Here is a 27,632-nt window from a genome sequence, read left to right as displayed (position 1 = left end):
ATGCTGCCAAGGCTAATCTCGAATTCCTAGGTTCAAGTGATCCTCCCGCCTCAGTCTACCAAAGTGCTGGGATTATAGGCTTGAACCACTGTGACCTGCCTGAGAATCCAAGTAAAACTTCCTAAAACCTGTTGATATGAAGCCTTACTGATAACATAAACAGTTGATTAACACATTTTCATATGTTGTATGTATTATGTACTGTATTCTTACAATAAAGTAAGCTAGAGTAAAGGAAATGTTATTAAGAAAATCATAAGGAAGAAAAATTAGATTCCCTATTCATTAAATGGAAGTGGATCGCTGTCAAGGCATCCTTGTTGTCTTCTAAGGAGAAGGAGGAAGAAAAGGGGTTGATCTGGCTGTCTCAGGAGTGGCAGAGGCTGAAGAGGCAAAGGAGGCAGAAGGGGAGGCTGGAGACAAGCACACTCAGTGTAACTTTACTGAAAAGTAACACTGTTTTTTGCTTTTGTTTTCAAGACTGAGTCTCACTCTGTTGCCCAGGCTGGAGTGCAGTGGTGCAATCTCGGCTCACTGCAACCTCCACCTCCTGGGTTCAAGCAATTCTCTACCTCAGCTTCCTGAGTAGCTGGGATTACAGGCACCTGCCACCACACCCAGCTAACTTTTGTATTTTTAGTAGAGATGGGGTTTCACCATGTTGGCCAGGCTAGTCTTGAACTCCTGACCTCATGATCCACCCACCTCAGCCTCCCAAAGTGCTGGGATTACAGGCATGAGCCACTGCGCCTGGCCAACACTGTATTTTTGATTGAAGAAAACCCATGTATAAGTAGGCTTGCATAATTCAAACCCATGTTGTTCAAGGGTCAACTGTACCTTTACAATATTTACAATCATGTACAGCAAAATGTTCATTACATATTAAAGTGTTTACTAAATATGGTTAAGTAAAAAATGCAGCAATAAAACATGAATTCTAATGTTATCCCAGTTCATAAGGAAAAATGCATAAATAAACATAATCCAGAAATATATTTACTAAAACATTCAGTGGTTTTAACCTTAAAATAGGATTAAAGTTTGCAAGTGAATATCTTATTTATTGCTATTGTTATTTAGTCTGTCCATCATCCCTCCTGCACTTACTTTTTTTTTTTTTTTGAGATGGAGTTTTCGCTCTGTCACCCAGCTGGTTGGAGTGCAGTGGCGCGATCTGGGCTCACTGCAAGCTCCGCCCCCCAGGTTCATGCCATTCTCCTGCCTCAACCTCCCGAGTAACTGGGACTATAGGTGTCTGCCACCACGCCTGGCTATGTTTTTTGTATTTTTAGTAGAGATGGGGTTTCACAGTGTTCACCAGGATGATCTCGATCTCCTGACCTCGTGATCCACCTGCCTTGGCCTCCCAAAGTGCTGGGATTACAGGTGTGAGCCACCGTGTCCGGCCCCCCCCTCACTTATTCTGAGAACTAATTTGCTACCCCACTCTTTATTTGTAAAACTGCCTCCTCTTCTCCAGGTGATTTTGAGGAAGCTTCCATTCACAGCATGCTGCCTGCCCATCATGTTTGAGAGGCAGACATGCGGCCAGCTTTGGACTGATCAAAGTACTGAGTGATTGGCCTAGGGAGTGGGGAAGAAACTAAAGGTGAGCATAGCAGCTGCAATTGATGTCCCAGCCCATGTTGCTTTGGCCCATCTGCAAGTTCACCTGCAGTCATGTTGGACAATTTCTGGCATGCTGACAGCTCCCCACCTCAAGCAACCATGTCTCTCTGTTTCTCTACCTGACACCTTTTTCCAGCACTTGCTCAGTCCAACTGTAGAGTACCCACAAGTGCTGAGGATTTAATACTCTCAGGAACAATCCTCAGTCAATAAGGGGTGGGAGTCTGTGGACAAATCACCTTCTAGCTTCCCTGCCCCTGGAGGGAAAACTTTGACATGTGTTCCACAGGGTACCTCAGAGGGACCCCAGTGAGCCTGAATCCAGTTGTCCACAGAGGTAACTCACTCATCAATGCACTCTTTATTGACTCTTCTCTAACTACCTCATTGGGACTTCCAAATAATCTACCTGCATCAAAGCCACCATCTCAGCCTCCTTTCCCCAAACCTCCCAAACTGGGTAGAGATATACTATTTCCCCTTGGATCATAATCTATGAGCACGGGAACCCACAACTTTGAGTCACGTGACACCTACAACACGAGAGTCTGAAAACATGGACCCACAGAGGCCAAGGCTCCAAGAGAGGATCCTGTTGCTGTAGGCAACCTGGATCTAGCCCACCTGAAGTCAGCTCCATTTTTACCTTGACCCGTTCATTACTTGACTACGCGTCAGCTAGTTTTGAGTTGGGTTTCTATCCCTTGCAATTGAAAAAGAGTCCTGATGAAGTGATTTATTTTCTTCTTTTTGCCTATTTTTTTTCTATAATGTAATACAAAAGACCTTGTAATGCCAAAAAGTGACAGAACAGATTTCTAAGGGAAAAAATCACTCTAAATGCCTTTGACAGCGTCACCTTAATCGCCCGTGTGGGCGCAGCCCACCTTTTTCCCTTGGTATCAGTGAAACCAGGCCTTCATGAAACAATGGAATCATTGAACCATGCACCGTCACAGGCAATCACACTCCCCAAATGCTCCCACCGTGGGCAATGACAGAGGGTCTTTCCTTTGTCAGTGCCCCACCAATCACCCAGACTCTTAAATGGTTTGGATGTAGCTTCTCATTTGGCCCCAAAGCTGTGCCCAAGTTAATGACTTGGAAAAACATGTCATCATCCACATAATCTGCAGAAACCAGAGAGAGCCCTGAGTCAGGCATTTCCACTGCAGAAGAAGCATTCACAAATCCTCCACATTTTAACAATGTTTGTATTATTTCTTGCAATTGTTTAATTAAATCCTGTGTAAACAGATGAGCTTATTTGCTTGCTCCTAATAGTTGTAAAATTTGGATATTGTGCATACTGACAATTACAAATACTTGTATTTACCAAGTAAAATGATTTCCATAAAAATTCCTTTATGCTAAAGAGAAAACTGATTTGGTCTTTATGGAAACATACTATGGTCTTTGTTCCCATGGCTTTTTTATAGCCAGAAGTAGTCACAGATTGCTGAGAATCATTAGGAAAAGGAGTGAAAACAAAGCGCAGAGCACTGTCACTCTCTGCTCAGAGCCTGGCTACATCTTCATACACAGCTCTATGTCTGCATTTTGAAGGCAGTCATCAAAAAAACTGGTCCAGATAAGATGAATCCAATTCTGAAAAATGTGCAATTCCTTTTGGGAGTGATTCCATAGTTAGGAACCCACACTAAGAATCAAAATTAGAGACACGAGCAAAGATGTATAGCAAAGAATATAGTTAGTGTGAGTGAAGAATGATATTTTACATTTAATTTTATTTTAATTAATTTAAATGATAGTAGTGACATGTGGCTATTAGCTATTGTAGTTGAAAAGACGCACATGGAAATAAATAATTACAATAAACTAGTGCTAGGGAAGTACGGAGAATGGAGATATTAACTTTGTTCATAAAAAACCTCCAAGAGGAGACACATGTTGGGCACAGTCTTACATATAGATAGAAATTCATTCTGGAAGGAAGAGCGTTTCAGGCAGAGGACACTGCAGTGGCAAAGGCACAGAGTTATGATGGGCTTGGCATTTTAAGGAAGGCGCAGTGTGAAGAGATAGAAAAAAGAACCCACTTCAAAAAAAAGAAAAGAAAAACAGTCAAAGTTCATTTCCCATCAAGAAAGATGGGCAGAATAAAGTCCCTAGAATGGCCTATTATTTGAAAAAACAAAGAAGAAAGATGGGCAAAATACATAAAGATTTGGTCAGCAAATCCAGGAATACCAAGATGTGTAGAAAGGAGTCATTTGGGTACATCTCTAAGGGCATAATGTCAGACTTCAGATAGTAACTTTCAAATCTGGTATCTAAAGGTAGAAGGAGCTCTTGCTAGGCATCATGCTAGAAGTTTTTACACACTTTATCTTATTTAATCAATCAAAGGAATTCCATTTTATTGAAAAGGAAAGTGAGGCTCCGAAGATAAGTAAATGTTAGTAGCCACAAGTTGGATATTAGCTTCCCAAGAACACATAGTTAAAAAATGTCTGAACTTGGTTCAAACTCATGACTAACATCTACTACTAAAGCCCTATTTTCACAATATAATGTTATCCTCCACCCAGGAAGATGTTTAAACTGAAATAGAAACACTCCGAAACAAAATGCAGATTCTAAGAAACTATTCTAAAAGATTTATAGATCATTTCCAAGCTCTAATGGTGACATTCCAAGGGACAGCTACCATAATGACTAACTCTGGATTGTCTGCCAAAAATGGTAGGCATAGCTGGCCTCCTCCAGGCCATTGTTTGAAATAGTCTTAGAAATCTGGATGCCACAGATTGCTAGAACCAACAGTCACAAATGGGGTACCAATGTCTATAGTCCCCTAGACTCAATTTATAAGGGTGCTATCTAGTGACAAAATCACAAGGTCCTAAAGCTTGTTAATGCTATCTGGCAGTTCTCTACAGGTGTAAAGTGTGTTGAATTTTCCAAGTTCCACTTCGTGGATTAGCATCCTTACCATTGTACCTTTCTGAACCTTCTTCACATTCCACCCAATAGCCTTGGTTAACTACATAAACTGCCTATACAGTGAAGATTTCCAACATCTGTTTCACTCTACTTGTGGGAATTCCTGCTAGGTTTTCCTGACATTAAACTTAATTCCCCACCCCTCACTGCCCCACCAACTAGGACAAAAAGAGAAGACCAGGGAAACATTTAATAAAGAGAGAAAAAAAGAATCTTATTCACCAGCATTGCAGACACAGTATCAATTCTCTTGTATTAGAAGTCTCCTATTTCCAATAATAAACATATTTGAGACCTGACATCTCTTACAAGGCTAGTATCTCTCGTTTTGGGGTTTGGGAACTTTCGGCAGATGGATAAACACAGAAGACTCATACCTGGAAGGAGATTACCAAGTAGTTTCGCCAAACATATGCAACAAGCAAAGCACGACTACCAAAAGGATGATAAGAAAAGGCAGCAGAGGAAAGGGGTGAATGCATCATGCATACTGGAAAGACATTAATGTTATCATTATGGAAAAAATAGAAATCAGGAATTTTCAGTTTGGTGTAATTTTAATGTAAATTACTTTATAGTTTAGTGTACATTATAAGGATAAGGGTGGGGGTAGGAGAGCAGCATCATATTTTCCAAGACTGTGTCCTCTGAAGGTCTTAATTATGCCCTGGTTCTACCCCAGCAGAGCTAAGAGATAGAAACATGAGGACCTGAGGAAGGAGGATTAGCCAAATATTGGTAGCTGGGATCCTTAATTAGCTGAATTCATTTTTCTGAGCTCTACTCTTCAGAGAAAGACAATAAAATAGGTGTAGGGGTAATACTTCCTATTGAAAGTAGCCTTCTTGGTGAATATCCTCATTAATTAAAGCAATAGATTCTAGTGCTAACTTCTTTTCTTAAACTTTTTTAATACATATTTTACATAAATTTATAAGTATGACTAGTAGAACTATTTTTAAGTCAATGTTTCTCACCCTCCCTCCACTTTTTCTACTTGGCTCTTCCCTTGTCTCCTGGGCTCACATCAATGCCCACATTTTCTGCCAGTAATCTTATTTACTAACTTATGTGTGTGCATTCACATTTTACTAGAACACATGTGTGTTCTAGTACACATACACACACACACGGAGAGACAGACAGACCGACAGACATGGCATTTTGGTTACTGTTTATTTTATGTAAGTAAGATTCTATTATACACACTTTAATGTATCTGGCTTTTCTCAATACATCATGAAAATCTCTCCAATCTCTGTATGGTTCTAATTCAATCTTTTTAACAGCTACAAATCATTCCACGCTGCAGATACTCTAATGATCTAATGTGGCTATTTCTTTTTTCCGCAGGCTTTCACTTTATCAACTATGGTATAATAAACGCTCTTGCACTATGGTTTTTTATTTCTCTGGGATAGATTCCTAAGAGTGAGACTGCTGGATCAAAGGATAATATAGTTCTTTTTTCTTTCTTTCTTTTTTAAAGATATGCCGCTAGACTTTGTTTCTAATTTGTCAAATGACCTTGAGTGCTCACTTTTCCTCCCTGGACCTGGAACTCTGCTTTCTCACTGGTAAGGCAGGCATGTGGGACTACAGATGAGCCTGAACATCCTTTTCATCTTATCATATACTTCTCTGCTTCTGCCCTAGCACCCACTGCCCTAGCACCCACTGCCCTGTGTTTTGCTGCAGTGAAGTGAGAATCATCACTACTGCTGACTCAGGAACAAGCATCCTGCCTGCCTGAGTCTTGGAAATTTGGACCTACATTTTGCACAGACTGATTATTTAGCTGAACCACTGATTTCCAAGTATGAGCTCTTCTGAAATGCTATGATGAGGGATGCTTGCTTTGATTAACTTGTGTTTCCCTGACACCCCTGGGTTCAGATGAGAACTGAACAGTGAGGCTGATTATGAAACTTCAAGCTTCTGCCCTTTCTTTTTATTGAAATTTACCTTCATCTAAACAAAAGGTGCCTCAGGAAAAACTCCTAGCAGCTTCTGTATTTGAGCACTTTTCCAGGATGCTCCTAATTTTCATTTAGTAAAGGTAAATACTTGATTATTGGGCGACCAAACACTGAATGAGGGAGAAATGTTGCACAATCGTTACATATTTTGTAAGGTTTTCTATTCTGTGTAAGTCTACCCATATTAAACCTTCTAGCCCAGGAAGAGGGATTTGTCTTATTTGCTAATTCTGAGGGGCTTCAAACCTATATTTCCTTTAGATTGAATGATATTAATAACAATAGCTTATTGAAAGTATGCCGGTAGCCAATCTCAATCTAGGCACTTTGCATGCATTCTTTCGTTTAATCCTCAGGCTACCCTTGAGGTTAGGTTAATTCTTTTCTTTTTTTTCCTGAGAGGAGTCTCGCTCTGTCGCCCAGGCTGGAGTGCAATGGTGCCATCTTGGCTCACTGCAACCTCCGCCTCCCAGGTTCAAGCTGTTCTCCTGCCTCAGCCTCCTAAGTAGCTGGGACTACAGGCGCGTGCCACCACACCCAGCCAATTTTTTGTATTTTTAGTAGAGATGGGGTTTCACCGTGTTAGCCAGGATGGTCTCGATCTCCTGACCTCATGATCCGCCCGCCTCAGCCTCCCAAAGTGCTGGGATTACAGTCGTGAGCCACTGCACCAGCCGAGGTAGGTTAATTTTTATTATGCTCATTTTGCTGATGGGGAATTTTCCCCCCGAGGTCACAGAGCTAGGAGGTGGTGCAGTGTATCTGCGGAGCCCACATTCTTAGCACAGAAAAACACTGCAATGGAGCTGGGCAGTAGTAGACAAGTGGGACAAAAATACGGCGGCTTCTTGACTATCGGCCATGTCACCTGAAACCCACACTGAGCCCTCACATCCATCATCTGTGGAAGTTGTATGTGTTAACGACTCCCATGTTAAAATCACATAAACATAGACATAGGGGCTCATACTCTATCCCTCATGTGGCGGATGGAGAGGAGCCAACACAGACCCGGGCTCAAAGCTAGGCTCTGCCCGCTGACCCTGGACGCGTTTCTTCTCTTGTCAGTCGCGCTGGCAGCTCTTTCTCGCATGCTGCCCTGAGGACCAGAGAAGACTGGTTCCACAGTGCCCTGCTAACGCCAGAGCAAGCGCTTGTAAAACACCGGTACCTTTCCCTCCTCTCTCCTTCCTTAGTGAGAAGGAGGGCAGCGACTTGAATGCCCTAGGCCGCCCTCTGGGCCCTCTCCTGTCTGGGTTGCAGCTCACTTTTCGGGTCTTGGCAGTAACACTGGCGTCAGGACTGTCACCGGATGGCCTGTTTTTCAGTAGACTACCCCCATACAACCGAGTGGACACGAGTTTTCAAAAATATTTATTTGCTTATCTGCAAGGCAGGAGGGGAGGGAACAAAGTGATCGAGGACAAAATCAATTACTATTTTTCATCTTTGACAAAGTAATTAAGGCCGTAGTGACTGGCTAATTCAGACCGAATGGCTGCGCGGTGATGGATGCGGATTTACGGCCTCCTTGGCTGCGGCGCACTGGGCCAGATTATCACTACAAACAGGCGTCCGCGGAGGGCGGGGGCGGAGGCCCGCGTCTAGAGGACGTGCGGCTGGCCTTTTTTTTTTTTTTTTTTTTTTTTTAAATACTGCAGTTCCATCCTCTGCGCTTCGTAGGCGCTGACACACACCCATACGCACGACCTGCTGCCCCAGGGCCTGGCTTCCAGCCTCAGCACGCTCTCTCCAGCCCCTGAACCCCAACCTTCAAGCCGGGCTTGTGCCCGCCCCTCCGCCCCCGCGTTGGCCTCATAGCTACACCTCCAGGCCTCTCCGCTCCAGACCCTCCCTCCGTTCTCCAAGCAGCCCCTCCCTTCTAGAATTTTGCGGCTGAAAGTGGGGGGAGGCCTAGAGTCCTAATAGCACCTCTGCCAAACCCCGTAGCAGTTCCTGCGCGTCACCCGCCTCTGCAGAGCCTGACGCGCGGCAGGCCCCACGCAGGAACCCAAGTGTTCACTGGGCCGGGGAGGGCCAGCGGGCGAAACGTCAGGCCTGGGGGCCAAAGGGCGGCGCTGGGCGTCACTCAGGCCCAGGGCCGCAGCTGGGGGAAGTGAGAAGGCCGGCAGGATTCCGCCGCCTCTGCGCAGTTCTCCCCATTCCTCCCGGGGCAGCCAAGTTTGTGCGCCCTGGAACGTCCGGGCGCCGCGTGGACGCTCCATTCTCACCTGGCCCTTTGCGGGGACTGCTCAAATGCAAATTGGGAAACTGGCCAGAACCTTCCAAAGTCGTGACTGTCCCTCGGGGAAGTCGGCCGGGGAACTGCAGAGGGAGGCCTACACCGATCTTTGGGCCCGCCTGTTGGTACCGCTCTGGCCGATCGCTCTCTGAGCCCGAGCCTGCCTGCCAGGCCTGCCTTTACAATTCTCGCATTCATTCGTCTTGAGCCCTCTCGGAAACTGGGGACTGTTTAGGCAGAAACACCCTTAGGTTCTCTTGGCCTCCCCCAAGATGCCAAGAGCCTGCGGGCTGCTTCTCAGCGCCAGCTGGAACTTGAGCAGGCATCCCTGCGGAATTCTCAGTCCCACCCACTCAGAAGACCCTCCTCCAGCCAGAGTCCACCACAGCCCACCCCACCTCACCCTCTTAACCCTAATTCCCGACCTCGCCCTACGAGCTGGCCCCGGGGAGAGCGCGACTGACCCCAGAGACAGCCCCGCGGGAGGTGCTTGGGATCTTCTCCAGGATTCAAAAACGACTTTCTGAGCCCCAATTTCCTCAGCTTTGCAATTGTATAGTTTCTGAAAGGCCATTGCCAAATCTAACCGGGATAATTCATGGACAGCCGTTGCACAATGGTTGAGTATTGAGATCTCAATATACGTTAGCTCAAAACTGCAATAAAAAGCGACCTGAAATCCTCAAGGCGTCTCAAAGATCTCCTACTCCTGCCCCCACCAAAAGCAATGCAGACCGTGTGTCCCCAGCCAGTTGCCCTTTAGAGGGGCTAGGCGGGAGAGCCAACCAGCGGAGGCATCCAAACACTCTCGGGCTCTCCAGAGGGACAGGAGGGCGCCCCTCAGTGCCCCCGGCGCCCGCCGCAATCTGCCACTGCAGCCTACGCCTGCGGCCGCCGCCGCCCCGGCATTGTCCTCCTGCCGCGCGGGGACGGCCCAGCCGCTTGCGACGGCGCGCACCCTGAGGCAGTGGGCTGGGCTGTTGGCAGTAGGGAAAGGAAAACGTGCTGTCTGTGGCTCCTCATCCCCGAGGCCAGGGGTTCCCCAAGCTAGACCGGCAAGTAAGGAGAGGAGGGAAGCATTTTGCTGATAATCCCCTTCTAGTCTCCAAACTACACTTTCTTTGTAAAGGCGTTTTCTCCTCTCCTGATTATAGCTATTGCATTGTACCAACAAGAAAGTCCATCTTTTTATCGCCACTGCCACCCCCAATCCCATCTCCGCCACAGTATTGTTGAACTTCCTGGTACGGCTCCCCCCGCCCCCCCGCCCCCCCTCCCCCCCCGCCCGTTGCTGGGCATCTCGATTTGGACGTCTCTAAGGTCTCGCGCTGTCAAATCAGGCCTGGCTCTGGTAGGATTTTATTGAAAGGACTACAAAGAAAGAATGGGTTTCCCTTGACTTTGAAAGTGACCTAAGAACTAGGTCTGTGTTGGAAAATCTTCATTTTCATTTCTCTAAAACGTCTTCAAAAGAGCTTAAAAATGCAATGAGAACGGTCAGTTATACTCAGAATTTTCTCCTGATTGTGTTAACAGAAATAGGAACGGAAATACTAGATCTCAATTTTTAAGCAAAAAACCCAGGATTCGTCCAAGACTGACTGTCCGGAAGGGTAGGGATGTGAGAATCTAAAGTCCACATACATGCTAGGTAGGTATACCTTGATAAATGCAGGACCCATGCCTGCTTCAGCCGTCGCAGAGCTGTGGGGCTATGCGCAGACCCTCAGTCTCTTTCGGAGTAATATTTTCGGCATCCCTGAAGATTGGGGGAGAGAGCAATGGAATATAGTGAAAGGGAAAGAGAAGACAGTGGTTTAGCTCCCTCCCCCTACCTCTACATCCCGATCCACTCTGCTGGCGACTGCGCCTTGCCTTGGGTGCAGTGGGACGTGTCCCTCCCATGTTTCCCTTAATTAGGAGGAGGCAAACTTCTGTCTTCCCCTCCTGCCGGTTTCGGTTTAGTAATCAGACCCACATGAGTCACGCCAAACACGCAGCCCCCTCCCGCTGGAGCGACAACTGGCCAGCATACTCTAGGCTGTTGTCCCTTTAAAACTTGAATCCAAGGGGGTAATGATTTATCAAACTTGTATTATCAAGAAAATGTCAAACCAAGGGCACCTTGCTTTGCACTGACGCAAACCCGGCCTTTCCCAAGGAGATATAGAAAGCGCCTCTCCTGCCGGAGCCAAACCCAGTCTTGTCAATAGCGGGTTTCACCCTCCACCAGTTCAATCTGTTGCCTGTGTCAGACATGGTGAGTGTTTGCTTTTGTTCTTTCAAGAGGAAAAGGGGCTGAGGGGATAGGAAAAGCAGATTCGTTTTGGCTGTTTCTTTTGAAGACGTCTGTGCATTGGGTGGGGGGAAAGGGGGCGAGGAGGAGAACAATTCTCACAGCCCTAGGTATTTGTACTTCTGAGCGTCACCTGAGGTCGCAAAGAGGTTTCCTAGGTTGTAGAGCTGAGAGGTTGACTGTGGCTCCTAAAGACCCGATCCTGGGCACTGTCCTCGGTGCTGAAAAGCCAGACGCCGGTACAGAGGCGAGTTGCTCTGGGTCCTAGAGGCTATTGAGACAAATGCTGGCTGAAGCCGAGGTATTCAGATTTGTGGAAATTGAGGAGTTCTATTTTGCGTGCTTGTGAAAGGGGGTTAGACTAGAAGAGTGCAGTGGAGGTGAAGATAATAGGATTATTACAGTGTAATAATAATTATTGGTGCTAATGTTTAGGAAGCCCTGAAAGATAAAAGTGGCTAGGAAAACCACCGCTGGCAGTTATTTTCATTTGAAAGTGAATTGGGAAAAAGAGAATAAAAATTAGTCATGAGTTTTGGTACTCAAGCCAGCGTAGGGTTGTGAAGGATATTAGACTCCTGTGAATAGTTACGCAAAAACAAATAAACAAACAAAAGAACCAAAAAACTTTGCATATTATTTTACATGTCTGGGAATCTGGAAGTGAATACAAGTTGTGTAAGATAACAAACCTAGTTACTACTCTGTGTCTTAAATTTATTATCGTTGTAGGATTTTTTGTGGTTATTTTGATCGTGATTCTTAACATTTCTTTGCTACCTGGCGGGAGGAGGTGGGTTGTGGAGCGCTGGGACTCAACCAATTTGGCCTCAAGCACTCGCAGGTGCCAGGGCATCAGCTTTGTGGCCGCAGCTTGTCTATGGGGGAAAAAGGCAATGTGCATTGTTGAATGACAAAGGAAATGGGGCGGAAAATTAAAGAATCTTTCTACAATGGTGATGGGGATGCGGGCACCCACAGCTGTGATGTGAAATCCAAAGAGGGAGGAGAGCTCATGACTCTAGGGCTATTTCCACTCCCCTTTTCCCCTTACAAAATTCCATTTCTGCCTCTTTTCTTAGTTCATCCTCCACTAGGGAGGAAATATTAGCTTCTTTGTCATCTGGTTATTGATGAAGCGGGCAAATTGAGAAATACTGATTGCAGTCTTTCTTAACAGAAAAAATTCAGATTCCAATTTGCTTCCCCAGATATTGTGTCTGGACCTGAGTTGCGAACGTCCCCATATGTAGATACAGGTATTTTTAATGCTGTTGTGACTTTGTTTTGCACGAACTTGACATTGTGTTTGCAGGATTGCAGTGCTCCCAAGGAAATGAATAAACAGCCAGCCAACAGCCCGGAGGCGGCGGCGGCGCAGGGCCACCTGGATGGCCCATGCGCTCCCAGGACGAGCCCGGAGCAGGAGCTTCCCGCGGCTGCTGCCCCGCCGCCGCCACGTGTGCCCAGGTCCGCTTCCACCGGCGCCCAAACTTTCCAGTCAGCGGACGCGCGAGCCTGCGAGGCTGAGCGGCCAGGAGTGGGGTCTTGCAAACTCAGTAGCCCGCGGGCGCAGGCGGCCTCGGCAGCTCTGCCGGACTTGAGAGAGGCGCAAGGCGCGCAGGCCGTCCCCCCTCCTGGGAGCTCCGGGCCCAGCAACGCGCTGCACTGTAAGATCCATGCTCTGCGAGGCCCGGAGGGGAATGCGAACGTGAGTGTGGGCAAGGGCACCCTGGAGCGGAACAATACCCCTGCCGTGGGCTGGGTGAACATGAGCCAGAGCACCGTGGTGCTGGGCACGGATGGAATCACGTCCGTGCTCCCGGGCAGCGTGGCCACCGTTGCCACCCAGGTAAGCGGTTGCATTCGGCCCGCACAGTGTCCTGCTCTCCAGCTGCGCGAGAGAGGCCAGCCGGGCCGTGGCGGGTGCACGTGTGCTGATGGGGAAACCGGTTGGCAGTGCCAGGTGATGGATGCGGGAGGCGGCTTTGGGGCTTCGGAAGCTCGCACTGCGCTGGGGTCGGCAGTTCAGGGCGCGAGGGCTGCAGTGACCCTGCCAGAGGGGCCACGACCTGCCCCTTCCCAGCCTTGGCTGTAGTGGGAATCCAGGTCCGGATTCACAAAGCAGTTCAGGCAGATAGATCCCACCCTTTTATGCAGACAGACTCCCTCTCCTGCCAATGACTGTCTTTTCTTTTCAAAAGTAATTTCTTAATTAAACAAAAAGAGGGAGAAAATTCAGAACAAAGCCAGGTGGTCGTGGCTGGGGGTGGAGGGGTAGGAGGATAATAGTTTAAGTTTTGTAGCCTTTACACTGCCAGTAAAGCTTATTACATGAGAACTCATTTGATGCCAGGTGGGTTTACCTGAGGCTACTGAAGCTTAAGCTTTGGGGCCTGTCCTTTGCCTGGGTCCTTCCAAAACCTGGTGTCTACTTTTGCCAAAATTTTCTATTTTTTTTCCCTAAAGTAACCTCCCTCAATTGTATAAGCTTCAGGCTACACTAATCTGAATCCCCTCTTGCATTTGATCCTTTACCACTTAATTAGAGGCGTGAAAAACCCACAGAGCAAATCCCAATCCTTGGGTTATGAATAAAGGCAACTTTTGCTGGTGGCCCGCTGTCTCATACAGGCTTTTGTTCTCTTCCATTTCCCTCTGTCTCTCTCCTTCCTTCTCTGATCTCTTCTTTCTTCTGTCCTTTTTCATCCACTTCAGCTCTTCCCTTCTCACTGCCTGCCTTTCTGCTATCTCCTCTCCTTTCCTGGCCTCAGGGACTAGGCATATATCCAGCAGTGGGGCCTGGACCAAAATTTATGCCTGTGTGAGGTTTAGGATTTATACAGCCCTTCTATCTTTAGTTACTCTAGTGTTTGCACACACACACACACACTCACACTTACCCACAGGCCCACCTAGCAGGAGCTTGTGGTGTCAGAACTAGAAATAAATATAGAGTTTCCCACTTGCCTTTCCTTTTGGGGTCCACATCTGGAGGGTTTTTCTATGTGTATTATCTGCCTCTGACAGCATGTATACCACAGTGTGACCCCAGGTGGAGCAGAATATTTGTTTCACTTGTCTTGCTTAACCTCCGCACTGCGGCAGAAGGAGCTGGAACTCCCACCCTTTGCAGCTCTGGAAGGATTGAAGGGTGGGATTAGGCGTGGAGGTGGTCTGTGTGTGGGAGGATGAGAGGGAGGATGTTAAAGATGTTTGGTTTCTGAAAGTACTTATTTTCGGCCCTGCCCATCTTTCTGATTGTGCCTTTCTGACACTCACCCTGGCTCTTTCTCCCTCCCCAAGACTTCTCCTGACAGCTGCTGCTGTGTCCTCCACAGCCTGTAGAAAAGTATGAGACCTAGCAAGTTACTACAATAGGAGGTGAAGGGTGACTGAGGAGGTGGAAACTGTGCAGTGGCCTGAGTCCCTGGAAAGCTTTGTGCAGTATCTAGGTGTCCCTAACATTTTCAGAGTTTATTTGGGGTGGTCTCCCCCCATTTTTCCTGAGTAGTAGTGAGGCATTCCACGACCAGGCACTGCCCCAAGAAAGCGTCTTAGTGTGAGCTTGAAGAAATGAGCCTCAAAGATTCATAGACTGCTGGAGCTGGCAAGGGCTTCAGGGGACAGTTATTCTAAGCTTCTTTTATAGATGAGACATGGAGGTTCAGAGAGAGCAAGTGGCTTGCCTGGGGTTGTCCACCTGGTTAGTAGTAAAATTTAGACCAGAACTCAAGGTTGTAGATGGCTTGTGTCTTCCCATATCAATCTTTTTTTGTTTGTTTGTTTTCCCTCTTGTTTCATCTTCAAATCTGCCTCCTGCCCATCTCCCTTGCATTAGTCTTGAAGGATGCCTTCTTAAATTAGTTGACCAGGCAGGTTCTGTTTGGTCAAGAAAGTAAGGCAGGGGCTCCGGCTGGCTTCGGCATTGCAGCTCTCTTTCTGGTCTTGTCACACACTCTAAAGGAAGAAAGGGCTGAGGAGGGGGTGTGGTGAAGGCTTTTTTGTGGGCGAGGATTAATTAGGAACCTGCTTGCTGGGAACTCCAGGCATGATGCTTGCCAAATAAATTCTTGGTGAAGGGTTGGGGATGGAGGGACCTGCTTGCAATCACCTTACAGGTTCAAGGTTTGGGGAGAGCTGCTTGCTGGTGTGCCCTGACTGTATGATCTAGGAAAGAGGGGGTTTTGGGTCTGTTTAAGATGGATCTTCAGATCAGAATTGGGGACCTGCTTGCTGATTGACTCTCAGTGCAGGGTTGAGGGGTGAGGTCCCTGCTTGTAGATGCATCCTTTCTTTACATTTGGGGTCCTGCTTGCCGATGCATCCTCAGTTGAAAAGTGGGAGCCTGCTTGCTGGGAAGGACCCCTAGCCGGGGGGAGGGGTGGAAGGGGCCTGCTTGTGGACCTACTCGGGGCTGTTATCGACAATGTGCTTTTCCGCCCCCAGGAGGACGAGCAAGGGGATGAGAATAAGGCCCGAGGGAACTGGTCCAGCAAACTGGACTTCATCCTGTCCATGGTGGGGTACGCAGTGGGGCTGGGCAATGTCTGGAGGTTTCCCTACCTGGCCTTCCAGAACGGGGGAGGTATGGCTTTTCCGCTCTTTCCGCCTGCTGCGGGGCGGGGCGGGCACCTGAGGGTTGGGTGGGACAGGAGCCCTCAGGCAGGGTCGCAGGGCGGGGAGGCTCAGAGCAGCCTCCGCAGGCTCCAGCCCTACACCTCATAGGCGTGAGTGCATAACCAGAGGGCGGGGACGACCATAATCGTTCGGCATTAGATCCCGGAGTCTCTTATCTAGAGAGGGGCGCAGGGGAGGAGTGAGGCCCCACAAACCCCCACTGACCCAGTTTTGGGGCCTGGGTCCGGAGCCACGTAAGCACGGGTGCTAGCGGTCAAGTGTTCAGAGAGCGGCGGCACTTCGGGCACCCAACAAGGTTACAGCCAGCCGCTGTACAGTTCTGGAGCCCTGATTCAGGGTTATAGCCTGCCTTCCTAGGGCACTCCTTAGGCGAGCTAGGGGGTGAGGGAGAAGGGGTGGGGGATGTGCTGTCAAAAACCTCTCAGAAGTGCCTGCCACCTCCGCCTTCTTGTTCTGCTTCTTGAAGCAGAACGTATTTTGATTTTAGTAAAATCGTACAGCGAAAACAGGTTTCTTTCATCTGCCCTAAATGGGAGGAAGGTGCTGGTTTTGAAGGAAAGCCGTTTCAGAGATGGGGAGGACACTAGTTAGGCTTGCATCGGCTGCTGGGCAACTGTGCTCCCTTGTACCTCTTCTGTACCCACCGAGGAGGGACCCGGCACATTCACGATCCCTCTGGCCCTCCCGACGTTTAGGTGCCGCGGGGCCGGCCGCTCTCTAGCAATAGGAATTTGAACCTAGAGCCCCCTCCCACATCTTCTCAACTGGACGGAAGGGACAAACAATGCATTCCTTCAGCCCATAGGTCAGGCAGTTTGAGGGTTTTTGTTCTTTTGTTTTGCCTCTTGGGTCCGCTTCAGGCGGAATTTGGTGCAGCGGAACGGACAGGTGCTGCATCTGTCCGTTTTTGGTGCATCACCGGACGGCTAAAGCGCAAAACATAGGCCACTACTCCCCTCCTCTCCAGTTCCAAATTAGGAAACTCTGACAAGTACTAATGAGAACCGCAGAGCTTTTGCCATCTGGGGTGCCCTGAAAACAGACCAAGTACCGGCCACACGAATAGAGGCACCCAGATAGGTTCCCTTTTGGTTTTCCACAGGGCGCCCTCAGGCCAGGATGCTACAACAAGGCTTCCAGTGAATAGAAGGGAAGTGGGTACTCAGGGTAGAGGAGGGAGTTCCAGCAAAAGGAGGTTGGCCCGCGCAAGTGCCCGCGCTCTGCTCGCCCGGGATCTGCGAAGAGCGGCAGAGCAGATCTCAGCGCTCCCGAGGAGCCAGGCGCTGCGATGGGAGGCAGCCTGTTCCGCACTGCGGTTCGGGGCCCCGCAGCCCTCAGTGTGGGGTGGAGGGCTCGCCGCTCCTTTTCAGGAGCTGAGGAGGACTGCACAATCCCCGTCTTGAGAGGATAAAGCAGGACCCCGGTTTTACTGCCCAGCAGCCCGTGGCTGCTCCTGGGCCTTCCTGGCTTGGAAAGCCCCGGGCAGGAAAGGCCCTGCCATCAAACAGGAAGTGCAGAGGGGCGGGAGCATGAAGAGTAGACTAGAGAAAGATTAGTTTTCCCTCCGCTAAGGCCACTGTTCTGCGCTCGCGCATCTCCAGTACCCTGGCCCTTGACTCTGGCCCATGCAGCAGCCCGTTCTGGTCAAAACCTTTTTCAAAACTCATGACCATTCCCCAAGTCCCTCCCAAACAACCTCAAAGAACGTTGAAGGGAAAGAACCCTACAGAAGTCTCAGCGACTCTATGGAGGCCTGCCAGATACTATTGCCCTAGACGGGGCATTTTGAGGACTAAAGAGATGAAGCGCAAACAACATTAGGGGCTCACAGGCTGAATAAGACACTTACATAAAAATTAACAAGTGATTGGTGCCTGGAGCAAGGTACTGTGGGAGGACACAGATGGGAGACTTCTTGGAAGAGGAAGCATTTGAGTTGACCTTGAAGGATGGAAGGAACTTCTCACATGGAGAAGGGCGTTGAGAAGTGTGTGATGCGGATGGGGATGGGTTTAGGAAGAAGGATGGGTATCCCCCAATGGCTTTCTGGCAGAGCCTGCCCAGCCCTGGTTGGTAGAAGCTGTTCAGGTAACTTACTGTAGAGGAGGGCTCCTGGAGTTTAGCTTAGAAGCTTTTAGGTCCTGGGAGGGCTGAGGCTCCGATAAGATTTCATCAATCTGAATCCAGTAGTGAGTCAAAGGCATGGACTGGTTAAGCTCTGCAGGGGCTTAATTTTGGGAAATTGAAGTGCTATAATAAAAAAAGAAAAGAATAAAACCCCATCAGCACATATCCCTAGCCATCTGCCAGTGGAGAATTGAAATAAGGAGTGTATTTGCACGGGTACCCTTATACTTTTTGGAGGAGGGCTCTTAAATATCTGTGGGTGACTGTTGCTGAGACAGGACATCAAAGGGCTTCTTCAGGAATGGAGCTAAATTGTCCTTTAGTTCTTTGAGAGGGAGCCCAGCCCCCAACCCGGAAGGTGAAGGAGGGCAGCAGCCTGCTTTTGCCTCCCAGGGCTCTCACTCCCCACTCTCTTTCCAAGGTGCTTTCCTCATCCCTTACCTGATGATGCTGGCTCTGGCTGGATTACCCATCTTCTTCTTGGAGGTGTCGCTGGGCCAGTTTGCCAGCCAGGGGCCAGTGTCTGTGTGGAAGGCCATCCCAGCTCTACAAGGTGAGTCCAGCCTGCCTCCCAGCCTCCTCAGGCCCTTTCTGACTCTGTCCCCTCTGGCACCATGCAGCCCCAGGGAGGGAGACCTGCCTTTGTGGTTAATAGAACTAACTCTTTCCATCCTTTATTTCGTCCTTCTGAATAATGGCCCAAGATCACCTCTGGCATTGTTAAGTTCCCAGCAGAATGCCTTCATATCCCTGGTAGACATACAGTCCACTCTGCTATTAGTGCATCCATTCTGTACAAGAGAGCCCAGACCTAGGTCCCTACCCTATGCCTAACTCTAAGAATTCCATAGCATTTAAGAAGGAATGAACCCCTGGAATTTTTGCTTCTGCAGGCTGTGGCATCGCGATGCTGATCATCTCTGTCCTAATAGCCATATACTACAATGTGATTATTTGCTATACACTTTTCTACCTGTTTGCCTCCTTTGTGTCTGTACTACCCTGGGGCTCCTGCAACAACCCTTGGAATACGCCAGAATGCAAAGATAAAACCAAACTTTTATTAGGTAAGTTTGGAAATATCTGCTTTAGGTGTGTGTATTCTGAACTATCCATTTATTCAACAAAATAACTGAACATATATTATGCATGCTAGGACCTATACTATGTTCTGGGAACACAGAGATTACATTGAGCTATCAAATATACTTAATTCTAACATTTAAGGAGTTCCTGGCCCAGAGAAGGGCATAATCAAATTTTTGTTCGCTCACGAATAGCTGGAATCTTTGTTAAAAATGCAGGTTCACAGGCCCACAAGATAGTCTGATTTATAGATTTGGTTGGGTTCAGAAAATTTGCATTTAAACAAGTCCTTGTAGAATCTTATTTTGTTTTATAGTGTTTCTTAGACTAGCAGCATTACCTGGATGGTGGTTAGAAGTCCCCCTCTAGCCTTTCTGAATAAGACTTGCATTTTAACTAGGTTCCCAAGTGACTTATCTGCATGGTACAATTTGAAAAGTGATGGTCTAATTCCTAGAGTCCAGGTGAGCGATCCTGCGGCCAGACTTCACAAGATACTGCTCAGTGCATGGGGTGAACATGAGAGTGAACCCTTAGACCACTCTGATAAAAATGTAGTGTCTAGAAGAGGGCCAGCTACTGGGGAGTCAGGGAGTGTTCCTGGAAGATGTTTCAGATGTGAAATAGATTGGGACTTGAGGCCTTGGGGAAAAGCGTCAGCTTCTTGGGTCAAGGGCAAGAGAGTGAATATGAGGAGAAGTAGGGCAGCTATGTCAGGAAGTCTTTCTGGTCTATATCTCTGTCACTGACTATGTATGTCTGGGTCAGGTAACTTCTCTCTGGATCTGTTTTCCTTCTCTGAAAAATAGAAATAAAAATGTTCTTCCACTACCTACCTTATGGGGATTGCTGTAAGGAGAAAAGAAATGAGGGGTGTGATACACTTGCAGAAGTATACAACTCTACAGATAAAAGGTGCTAGTAGTAGTCACTTTGGAAGCTCTGGTCATTTAAAAGGGGACCTAGAAACAAGTAGTTTCTTCTTTCCCCAGTAGATCTGTTAATTCTCCTCAGCTAGGTCTGTGCCAAGACCAGCTTTCTGTGATCTCCGTATGATTGGCTCTTAGTGTTGCCCTCCAAAACCAGCTTTTTTCATGATGGAAAGCACATTATTTAACCCTTCAAGTAGATTAAGGGCAAAAAGATGAATTCTTCCCTCTCGCAGACCCAGAGAGATGCCATTCTTTTCTGCATTTTCTGCCATGAACATGTGTTTATTTTATAGTCTCTCTCGCTCTGTGTGTGTGTGTGTGTGTGTGTGTGTGTGTGTGTTTAAAGCAGGCTGAGCATGTTGACTGGATCAGGCACATGGATGGAGGCCCAAGAGGCACAGAAGCCCCTGCCCCTGGCTTCCAGTTTGGCTCACCATCACCTGGGAGACATGAAAGGCAGAGCAAAGACATGACACAGCTCAGCTCCTACTCAACTGGTACAAAACCATTAAAACTATCCTAGCTCTGAGCGCAAGGAGACAATGCACATTTTTCACTCTGATTGTTTCCTGCGAGTATATGACCAGGCTGAGCAGATTCTATCTCATTCTTACTCAGTGTTTTAATTTTTTTTTTTTTTTTTTGGTGGAAATAAAAACAAGGTGTCAGTCCGCACTCTTTCTTTGTGCAACCCCTCCATCTGTCGTTCTCTGTGTTATCAGCACATGAGTGTGTTCTGTTCCTCGGGCCAGGCTATCCCTTCCTTGCAGGGGTATCGGTCCTTTGGAATTCGGGGGTGACTTAGAAAAGGTGATAGTGGCCTGATTTGCAGAGCCCCACGCTCTGCTGTACAAATCAGGAGTCTAGACAACGGATATTCCCAGGCTGTTTCGCAAATGGTCATATTGAGCAAGGCTTCCTTAAGAGATGGACAAACTCTTTCCCCCAGCATTTCCCATCAGTTGCCTTCCAGTTTCACCTGCTCTCTCGCAACCCCACAACTACCCACACCCTGTGACTGCTGGGCAAAAGGACTCACCCCAGGAGAAAGGGACTGAATGGCTAGCTATTGTGACCTTCATGTGCAGCGCGGAGCTGCCCCATGACGCTCTCAGTGCTGCAAGGGACACATTCCATGGAGATACCAGGCAATCATACCCACTCCCGCCCCAGAGGAAAGCCCTGGATCTGTGCGTGGGGAGAGGCAGCGCTTGTCACGTCTTTCTCTGATGCAGGTTATAAGAGAGGCTGCCGTATTTAGGGTGACTCAACTCTTCAAGTATCTGTAATGGAGAATGACTAATCTGCGCCCTGTCAAGTGAGACCAGCGGCTTTATGTGAAAATAGGAGCTAGCTGGGTCACGTAAAATAGGAACAACATAAATACCATTTCTATTTCCGGAATGGCTTCATTTTCATTAGAACTTTAATTAAATGATTCCTTTTCTCCCTGGTCTTTCATGTGCTTTCATTTATTAATAATTGCCCGAGTAAAGAGAATCCCATTCCACAGCTTCCAATTTAGGACGATCATTCTCTGTTCTTTGTTCGGGGTTGCTGGGCCGCAGAGCTCTCTGATGAGATGGCCCATCATTCCTTCGCCGGTGGACCCGAAGGCGCCGGGCGCTGGGAAGTATGCTCCTGCCGCCCAGTGGTGGGAGGGGATATTGCAGGAGGCTTGAGGCTGCGGAGCGAGCGAGTAGGGATCCTGGGAACCCTGCTGCATTGCTGCAGAAACGGTGACCTTGTGCTGCTGCGGCGGCAGTGATCTGCAGACATCCAGAGACGCTCTCTAGGGAGGCTGCCTGCGTGCTTCAACAATTGCAACTTGGGAAGCAAGAGATTTGGTGTTTGCCCTCGTGTTAGTGATCGCTCCAGTCTTGGGTGGATATAACGTTTGGCAGGAGGGCGAGAAATAACTTACGTGCTTATTTACAGAACAGAGATATGGAGGGTTCTTTAATTGTCTTCATTCATGTCATCGCTGGGGGAAACAAAAGCTTTCCTGGTAAACGATTAGGTGGGAATCTTCCTGGAGCTGTTATTCGATTAGACTAAAGAAGATACTTTGAACAGGAAGATATTTTTAGGCCCTGAAGTGGAGATTCTCAACAAGGGGAGATTTTGCAGGGGACATCTGGCAATGTTCAGAGACATTCTTGGTTGTTGCAGCTGGATGGGCTCCTGGCATTTAGTAGGTGGAGGCCAGGGATTCTGCTAAATATCCTGCAATGCAAGGGACGGTCCCAGAGCCAATAATTATTAAAGTTGTCCTTGCAGGGTTAACAAGAATTCTAGACAGAAGTATTGTGATAATTAGCATTAATCAGGCTGTGCTTTGACTCACTTCCTTGAAACCAAAAGTTGAGTAACACTACATACATTTGCATCCCCGTTGTTCCTATAGATAAGATTTCTGATGTTAGAATCCTAAGGCTTTTGTTTAAGAATTGCTTAAGCAGATCCTGAATTCCAGCAAAACAGCTGATGCCAACCAGTTTAAAGACTCCTACCAGCTTTAAGCAGTGGTTCATGCCTGTAATCCCAACACTTTGGGAAGCCAAGGTGGATGTATAACTTGAGGCCAGGAGTTTGAGACCAGTCTGGGCAACATGGCAAAACCCTGTCTCTACTAAAAACACAAGAATTAGCTGGGAGTGTTGGCGCACACCTGTAATCCCAGCTACTTTGAAGGCTGAGACATGAGAATCGCTTGAACCTTGGAGGTAGACGTTGCAGTGAGCAGACATCATGCCACTGCACTCCAGCCTGGGTAACAACTGTCTCAAAAACCAAAAAACAAATGAAAAAAGGTTCCCACAGAGGAACTGAATCAGTGTGAGAATACATTTCTTCATGTCTCTGTTCCATGACTTCACCCTGCACTCTTCAACCTACTCCAAAACCCTAGCCCCAAACTCTTTGGGGAGATGGATTTGAGGTTTCCTCTTATCTCCTTGTTCAGTGGCTCTTATGATTAAACCTCTTTCTCTGCTGCAACCCAGGAAACTCTATTTGTTTCCTGCGAGTGTATGATCAGGCTGAGAGATCCTATCTCATTTTTAGCCAGTGCTTTATTTTTTAATTTATTTTGGTGAAAAAAAAAAAAACAAGGTGTCAATCCCCAGTCTTTCTTTGTGCAGCCCCTCCATCTGTCATTCTCTGTGTTACCAGCACATGAGTGTGTTCTGTTCCTGGGACCAGGCTATCCCTTGCAGAGTATTGGTCCTTTGGAATTCTGGGGTGACTTAGAAAAGGTCCTCTTTTCTTAATTAAACCTCTTTCTCTGCTGCAATGCAGTGTCTTGGTGGTGTATTGACTCACTGTGCCCATTGGGCAGTGGACCTATTGCGGTTACTTTATCTGACCCCAAATGCCATTAGCCCAGCTATTGAGAAACCTTGGTCTAAAGAACTACTGAAAGGGAAGGGATTCTTATTATTGTTTCCAATTTTTACCCAACATTCTAAGAAACTCTGCAGTGTGTATGGGAAGCGGTAGGCAATTTATGGCAGGCAAGTGGCCTTGTGGGAGATGATGTTGAAGACTAGAGATACTCTCTCCAGAAAACGCTATGACAATGATGATTGAGTTATGGCTAAAATTTATTGAGTGCCAGCTGTGTGCCAGGCTTCGTGGGAAGATTTTTCATTTGTGATCTCTCTTCATTTAGTCCTTACTGCAACCCTGAACAACAATGTCCAGAAAATGGAGGCTTGGATAAATGGAACTCATTCAAGCTCTCAGTAGTAGTGGAACGCCTGAACTCACATTCTTGCCCACTTTGCTCTTCCATAGACAGCATAAATTGGGAATCAAGCCTGCTTCTTAAAATTATTTATTTATTTTAGAGAAAAGGTCTCATTCTGTTGCTCAGGCTGGAGTGCAGTGGTGCGATCACAGCTCACGGCAACCTTGAACTCCTGGGCTTAAGCAATCCTTCTCCCTCAGCCTCCTGGGTGGTTAGGACTATAGATGTGCAGTACTGCACCTGGCTAATTTTTAAAATGTTTTGTACAGATAGAGGTCTCGTTATGTTGCCTAGGCTGGTCTTGAAGTCTTGGGCTCAAGCCATCCTCCTGCCTTGGCTTCCCAAAGTGCTGGGATTATAGGTGTGAGCCACCCTGCCTGGCCACTTTTTGTTATTGTTGCTCATGGTATTTAAAGACAATTTTAACACATTCAGTATTTTTAAATGGGGAGATTTCATGTAAGTTGATAGATTTTTTGCATCTTTTGCCGCAACATCTGGAAAAGCTTGGCACTGATTGGCTGGAGTGCTCTCTGGTTGGCCATAGTCCCCACCTCTCTCTATTATTTTCCAATTTTATGCCTTCCTTATTTGAGTCATCATCCTGGCTTCTGTAGGTGTTTGAATTTATAATCCCTGCTCCCTATTCACATTGGAGTGCCTAAGTCATTGACTCCAAAGAGAAAGCTTGTTTACATCCTGGCTTGATGTATGACCTTGGCCAGCCACTGCATCCCTCTGTGCCCCAGTTTTCCTTATCTGTAACATAGAGATAATAACAGTACCTTCTCACAGGGGGTGGTATGAGGCTTAAATTAGTCAATGCATGTAAAGTACTTAAAACAGTGCTGTAAACGTGGTAACTGCCATATGAGTGTAAGTTGTTGTTGTTATTGTTACTATGTGCTCCTTCGCAAAATAATGTCCTTTGGGATTAGTCCTGGTGGATTCTTTATTTAAGGTATTTGTCAGTTGATCTGTATTTTAAAATCTGTTAGAGAGGCATTGTAAAATGGTCAGAAAGACTTCAGATTCTTCCTGTTTACAATGACAATAATAATATATACCTCCTGGATTTTATGAGGATTTCATGAGATAATCATTAAAGTGCTCAACACAGAGCCTGACATACCAAGACTTACATGGTTAATTTCCTTTCTCCATCCCTGCCTAGATCAGGCCTTCTCAGCCTTGGTACTACTGATGTTTTGGACTAAATAATTCTTTTTTTTTTTTTTTTTTTTTTTAAGAGACAGGGTCTTGCTTCATCACCCAGGCTGGGAATGCAGTGGTGTGATCATTTCTCACTGCAGTGTTGCATTTCTGGGCTCAAGCAATCCTCCTGCCTCAGCTTCCCAAGTATTTAGGACTATGGGTGTGTGCCATCACGCCTGACTAAAGGACTGAATAATTTTTTGTTGTGGGGGGCTGTCCTGTGCACTGTAGGATATTTAGTATTAGCATCCCTGGCCTCTACTTATTAGATATCAGTAAGCACCAGGTCCCCAAGGTGTGAATAACTAAAAATGTCTCCAGACTTGCCAAATGTTTCCTGGGGAGAAAACTCATCCCTAGTTGAGCACCACACTGTTAGGTCCTGTCACAGGCTCCCCGGTAGATGGTGTGGTTGCTGCCTCTGCCTACCCATGTGAGAGTAGAAAGTACACAGCACGTGTATCCTAGAGTGCTTACTGAATGTGGTGCCAGGCAGTGGGTCCAAGGTGAACTTCTTCGAAAGCCTTCTGTAGCAGTACCCTTCAGGAGGTCTGTTTATTTTCCAATTAAATTCATTTCAGCAATTTATTTGTTTTCTGCAGAGTCATAAGGATCTGGGTTCAAATCCTGATTCTCTTCCTCATAAGCTGTGTGGCTTCAGTAGAGTTACCTACCTCTTTAAGCCTGTTTCCTTGTTTTGAAAATGGAAGATTACAGTACCTCCTGCATAGGCTCTTGTGAGGATTAAATGAGATAATGCACACAAAATGCTTGCCCACCACATAGAGAGTGCTCTGTATACAAATGCCTTTGTCATCAATACGAGGTGCAGTTGTGGGGACTGGGGGCTCTGATGGAGAAAACATAATTCTTTGGTTCTTTTATTAATATATCTGGCTTTGCCCAGTTAATACTTTCCTGAAGTTACTCTCTAATATTTGGCAAATGTTTTTGGCATTTGTTTTTAAACTGCTGCCGAGAGATGCATCTCTGTTTTCTGTACAGATTTCACTGTGTTTCTATTCTGTCCTCTCCTAAACAGATTCCTGTGTTATCAGTGACCATCCCAAAATACAGATCAAGAACTCGACTTTCTGCATGACTGCCTATCCCAACTTGACAACGGTTAATTTCACCAGCCAGGCCAATAAGACATTTGTCAGTGGAAGTGAAGAGTATTTTAAGTAAGATGACTCTCTTTTTCTTTTTTTACCTTCTAAGAGAAACCCAATGAATTAATAAATATTCAATTTGCAGACCAGAGGTGTGGGTGGCCCAAGGGATGAGACCAGAGAGGAAGGTTTTTTCCCTGGTTTGGCTTCCTAGAGCAGACTGTTGTGTCTAGTGAGCCTGGAAAGCAGAGCTGGATGAACGATGGCAGTAGGAGCAGAATCAGTGTGGCTATAATTCATGATGTTGATGAAAAGCCCATTGCAAAACCTTGATCCAGTGTAATCTAAGTGGACTGTCAGTTAACCAGATTAGTTTTTCTTCCATCTGCACTTGGCTTCAGGGAAGAGAGGCAAAAAGAAAACAAGTCATGCTCAAAGTTTTAGTTTAAATAAGAAGAAATTCATTTTTTTTCCTTTTTTCAGAGCTTTGCCTTAGTTTTGTATTTTTCAATATCGGTTTTGCTAGACATTGGAGATTGAGGTTCAGGGATACTTGAAGATCCTTAGCTACCACTGGAAGATTTAGTGAAGTTCATAGAATTATTTTTTTATTTTCTTTCTTTTTTTTTTTTTTTGATATGGAGTCTCGCTCTGTCGCCCAGGCTGGAGTGCAGTGGCGCGATCTCGGCTCACTGCAACCTCCGCCTCTGGTTCAGGTGATTCTCATGCCTCAGCCTCCTGAGTAGCTGGGATTACAGGCACGTGCCACCATGCCTGGCTAATTTTTTGTATTTTTAGTAGAAACGGGGTTTCACTGTGTTAGCCAGGATGGCCTCGATCTCCTGACCTTGTGATCTGCCCACCTTGGCCTCCCAAAGTGCTGGGATTACAGGCGTGAGCCACTGCACCCAGCCATGAAATTATATCTTAGGGGAGATAAATGTAGACAGAGTTCATCATAGGGTACGTAAAAAGTGTTCTCTAGCTAAACTTTAACTCAGAGGTTGTAAATTCAAATGCACTCAGGCATGGCAGAATTATAAATGAGTAAAGTGAAAATAAGTGAGATGATAGGGAGGGGTGGGGACTGTGGCAAACCAAAGAGGCTGCCTGTCACAGGTAAGGGAGGCCACTGGTGCTCAGCTCCTCTGATCACTGCCTTGTGAAATTGTGGGGCAGTGCTGCCAGAGCTTCTATTTTACAATCAAAGATGGAAATAAAATCTGGATTTTTATGTATCTCTCCTATTTTAAATGGCAGCAAAATAATTCAAATAGAACATGGGGATCAAATAAAATGCATTAATCAATGAGCTTCCAGTTTGTGGCTTTCACTTAGATGGTAAGTGGTTGCTAATACCTCGACTCTTCTCTCAGTTGTCATTAATTCCTATTCCTGTTTTTTTTCCCCTGTAGACTCAGAGTGTACATGGTTGTTCCTTGTAGAACAAAAGGGAAAGTTACCTAATTGATTAAATAGTCCCCTTTGACCATAATTATCATGGTATTGGGGTGGGCCTTTAATTATCCCTGAGCACTGAGCAACTGCGTCTGACCTGGTATATGATGAAATCTGAACGACTGCCAAAAGCAGGTTTGCAAATCATTTGCCAGTACACCTAATCCATGCAGTCAGGTGTACTAGAAAGTGAT

The 27,632-nt window shown here is 46.8% G+C and overlaps 1 protein-coding gene across 1 annotated transcript in view; it reads left to right on the top strand.

Moving 5' to 3' along the window:
- The first annotated feature begins 10,500 nt into the window (after nt 1-10,500).
- The window catches only part of SLC6A5 (solute carrier family 6 member 5), a 54,728-nt gene continuing 37,596 nt past the window's right edge, over nt 10,501-27,632 (top strand). The window contains exons 1-8 of the mRNA XM_065529706.2: nt 10,501-10,611; nt 11,166-11,355; nt 11,849-12,009; nt 12,297-12,968; nt 15,566-15,704; nt 18,306-18,437; nt 18,778-18,951; nt 25,911-26,052. Of these exons, the coding sequence (XP_065385778.1) occupies nt 10,501-10,611; nt 11,166-11,355; nt 11,849-12,009; nt 12,297-12,968; nt 15,566-15,704; nt 18,306-18,437; nt 18,778-18,951; nt 25,911-26,052 (1,721 nt within the window). The remainder of the gene's footprint in view (nt 10,612-11,165; nt 11,356-11,848; nt 12,010-12,296; nt 12,969-15,565; nt 15,705-18,305; nt 18,438-18,777; nt 18,952-25,910; nt 26,053-27,632) is intronic.

The sequence above is a fragment of the Macaca fascicularis genome, chromosome 14 (assembly GCF_037993035.2).
Source record: "Macaca fascicularis isolate 582-1 chromosome 14, T2T-MFA8v1.1".
Lineage (NCBI taxonomy): Eukaryota > Metazoa > Chordata > Mammalia > Primates > Cercopithecidae > Macaca > Macaca fascicularis.
This window is presented reverse-complemented; position numbering and strand designations above follow the sequence as displayed.